The sequence below is a fragment of the Pyrgilauda ruficollis genome, unplaced genomic scaffold (assembly GCF_017590135.1).
Source record: "Pyrgilauda ruficollis isolate IOZ18807 unplaced genomic scaffold, ASM1759013v1 scaffold2649, whole genome shotgun sequence".
Classification (NCBI taxonomy): domain Eukaryota; kingdom Metazoa; phylum Chordata; class Aves; order Passeriformes; family Passeridae; genus Pyrgilauda; species Pyrgilauda ruficollis.
This window is the reverse complement of record NW_024523988.1, coordinates 1-2296: the sequence shown is the minus strand read 5'-3', so window position 1 is coordinate 2296 and position 2296 is coordinate 1. Positions and strand designations below refer to the sequence as shown.

The window sequence follows — 2296 nt, the reverse complement described above, 5'->3', positions numbered from 1 at the left end:
TTCCCATCTTTCCAGACCCCACAACCACCATTTTTTGGGAAGAATCCATCTCCACACTTCCCGTCTTTCCAGACCCCCTGGAAAACCCCATTCCGGACATTCCCGGCTCCTCACCGGCGGTGATGGTGTCCAGCATCTTCTTCCACACGTTGTACTGCAGCGATCCCAGGTACTTGGCCACGTCCAGGAGCATTCCCAAGGGAACAGCTTCCGGCTCCTCGGCCGTGCAGGCGATCCTAGGGCAGGGATTGACCATGGAGAAAGGATTGGGATGAGGCACCCGGCTTCTCCCAAGCTTCTTCTCCCTCAATTCCCACAAAATCTGGGATTTAACGCTTCCCGCAAACCCTGAAATTCCGCTTCGTGTACCCGCCATCCTGCCCGGAGCACCCAGGGGACAACCAGCACCTCGGAGGGGACGCTGGAATTTTCTTGGAGCGGGGATCTCAGGAGACCCCATCCAGCCACCGGGAAGGGCTCAGCCATTCCCAAATTCCCATGGATACGACGGGATCGGGACCTACCTCCGCTTGCGGTTCTTGTGGGTCTGGAAAACAAAAGAGGGAGACACCGGGAATCAGATCCCGGCCGCCACCGGAATTCCGACAGCCGATGGATCACACGGGGGAGGCGGGATCCGGGCCGGGAGCAGGATCCCGGTGGGAAAGAGCATCGGGAATGTGGGAATTACCATCAGGAATTTGTAGTCGTCCTGCTTGAGATCGGCGTGGAGCCGCGCGGCCTCGTTGAGCAGGGCCTGGCTGGCCTCGGCCAGCTCCTCCATCTTTCCCTGGATCAGATCCTGCTTCCGCCCCGTCTCCTCCCGGAGCTGCGCCAGCACCGCCTGCTCCTCGTCCCACAGGAACTTGTGCAGCTTCTCGAATTCCCACTTCACCTGCCGCTCCAGACGCTCCGATTCCACCTGGGAATGTCGGCACCTTGCTCCAGGTGGGGACGGCGGCAGCGCCCCAATTCCCTGGGGTCCCCTTCCAGGCAGCTCCAGAGCTCAGGGATTCCCTGGGATCACGCTGCGCTTCCTAAATTCCCATCGCCACTTCCCAAATCCCCACTGCTCTCCTTTTCCAGGATGGGATCAGTGCTCCACTCCAGTGCATGTGAAGGATTGGGATTGGGATCAATCCCACCTCTGAAGCACCCGAATTCCCTGGATTCCACCTTCACAGAGCTCAGGGATTCCCTGGGATTCAATGGGATCACACTGCCCTTCCCAAATTCCCTTCCCTGCTTCCCAAATCCCCATCACTCTCCTCTCCTGGATGGGACCGGAGCTCCACCCCAGTGAACGTGCAGGATCGGGATCAGGATTGGGATCGGGATCAGGATTGGGATGGGGATCGGGATCAGGACTGGGATCGATCCCAGCTCCGGGAGGGAACACGCACCTCGTTGTGCCGGGAGATGGATTCGTAGGATCGCCGCACGGCCCCGAAATCCTTGGCCTTATCCCGCAGGGATGACTCCATGTTCGCCAGCTTGGCCTGTGGGGAGGAGACGCCCTCAGGACTCCCCCATTCCCGGGATTTTCTGGGATTTTTCCAGGATAAACACCCCTGGAGCAGGATCCTTGCTCCATCCAACTCTTCCCCTCCGGCAGGCAGGAAGAAGAGGAGCTTTGCTCCATAGGGAATCCTCCTCCCTGTTTTTTAGGGATATCCTATCCCAGTGCCGTGGCAGCCCCATTCCCATTCCCATTCCTAGGAACACCGGCCAAGCTTTTCCCGCCACGTTTGAAATCCAGCGGGATGAGTCAGGGCGGCGCCGGCTGTTTTCCAGCGTGTCCTGGCAGCATTCCCAGCTCCTGGCTGCATCCCATCCTCCTCCTCCCCCTCTTCCTCCTCCTCCTCCTCCTCCTCAGGCAGCCACAGCCCGCGCCTCCTTTCTGCTGGAATTGTGCAACTCCCAAATCCCAGCCCCGCTCCCAAACCCTGGAAAAACCAGCGTGGCCGGATCCAGGCTGGGATCAAGGGAATCACCAAACCGCCGGGAATAATCATCCCGCTCCCCTTTCCCGCAGGATTGTTATCCGGGATGGCGCCGGATAATTAAAAGGCAGGAGAGCACCCAGCAGCTGCCACATCCCTGCAGGGAAGCGTGGCTGCCTCATCCCAAATCCTGGCAAATTTGGGACAGCGCCAGGTTTTAGGGATGCCTCTTGTCATCCGTCTATGGATGCATCCATGGATCCAATCCCTCCATCCATCTCTGTTCATCCATGGATCCATCGCTCCCTCCCTCCATCCTTCCATGGATCCATCCCTCCATCCATGGATCCATC

At 59.1% G+C, this 2296-nt stretch overlaps 1 protein-coding gene across 1 annotated transcript; it reads right to left on the bottom strand.

Annotated features, from left to right (window-relative positions):
* Positions 1-114: 114 nt before the first annotated feature.
* On the bottom strand, positions 115-1499 carry LOC121355701 (E3 ubiquitin-protein ligase TRIM35-like; the record flags this gene model as incomplete). Its single annotated transcript, XM_041471348.1, has 4 exons — positions 115-236; positions 525-547; positions 692-922; positions 1404-1499. Coding segments are annotated over 4 exons (472 nt in total), but the record flags the coding sequence as incomplete, so codon positions are not given.
* Between the last annotated feature and the right edge of the window lie 797 nt (positions 1500-2296).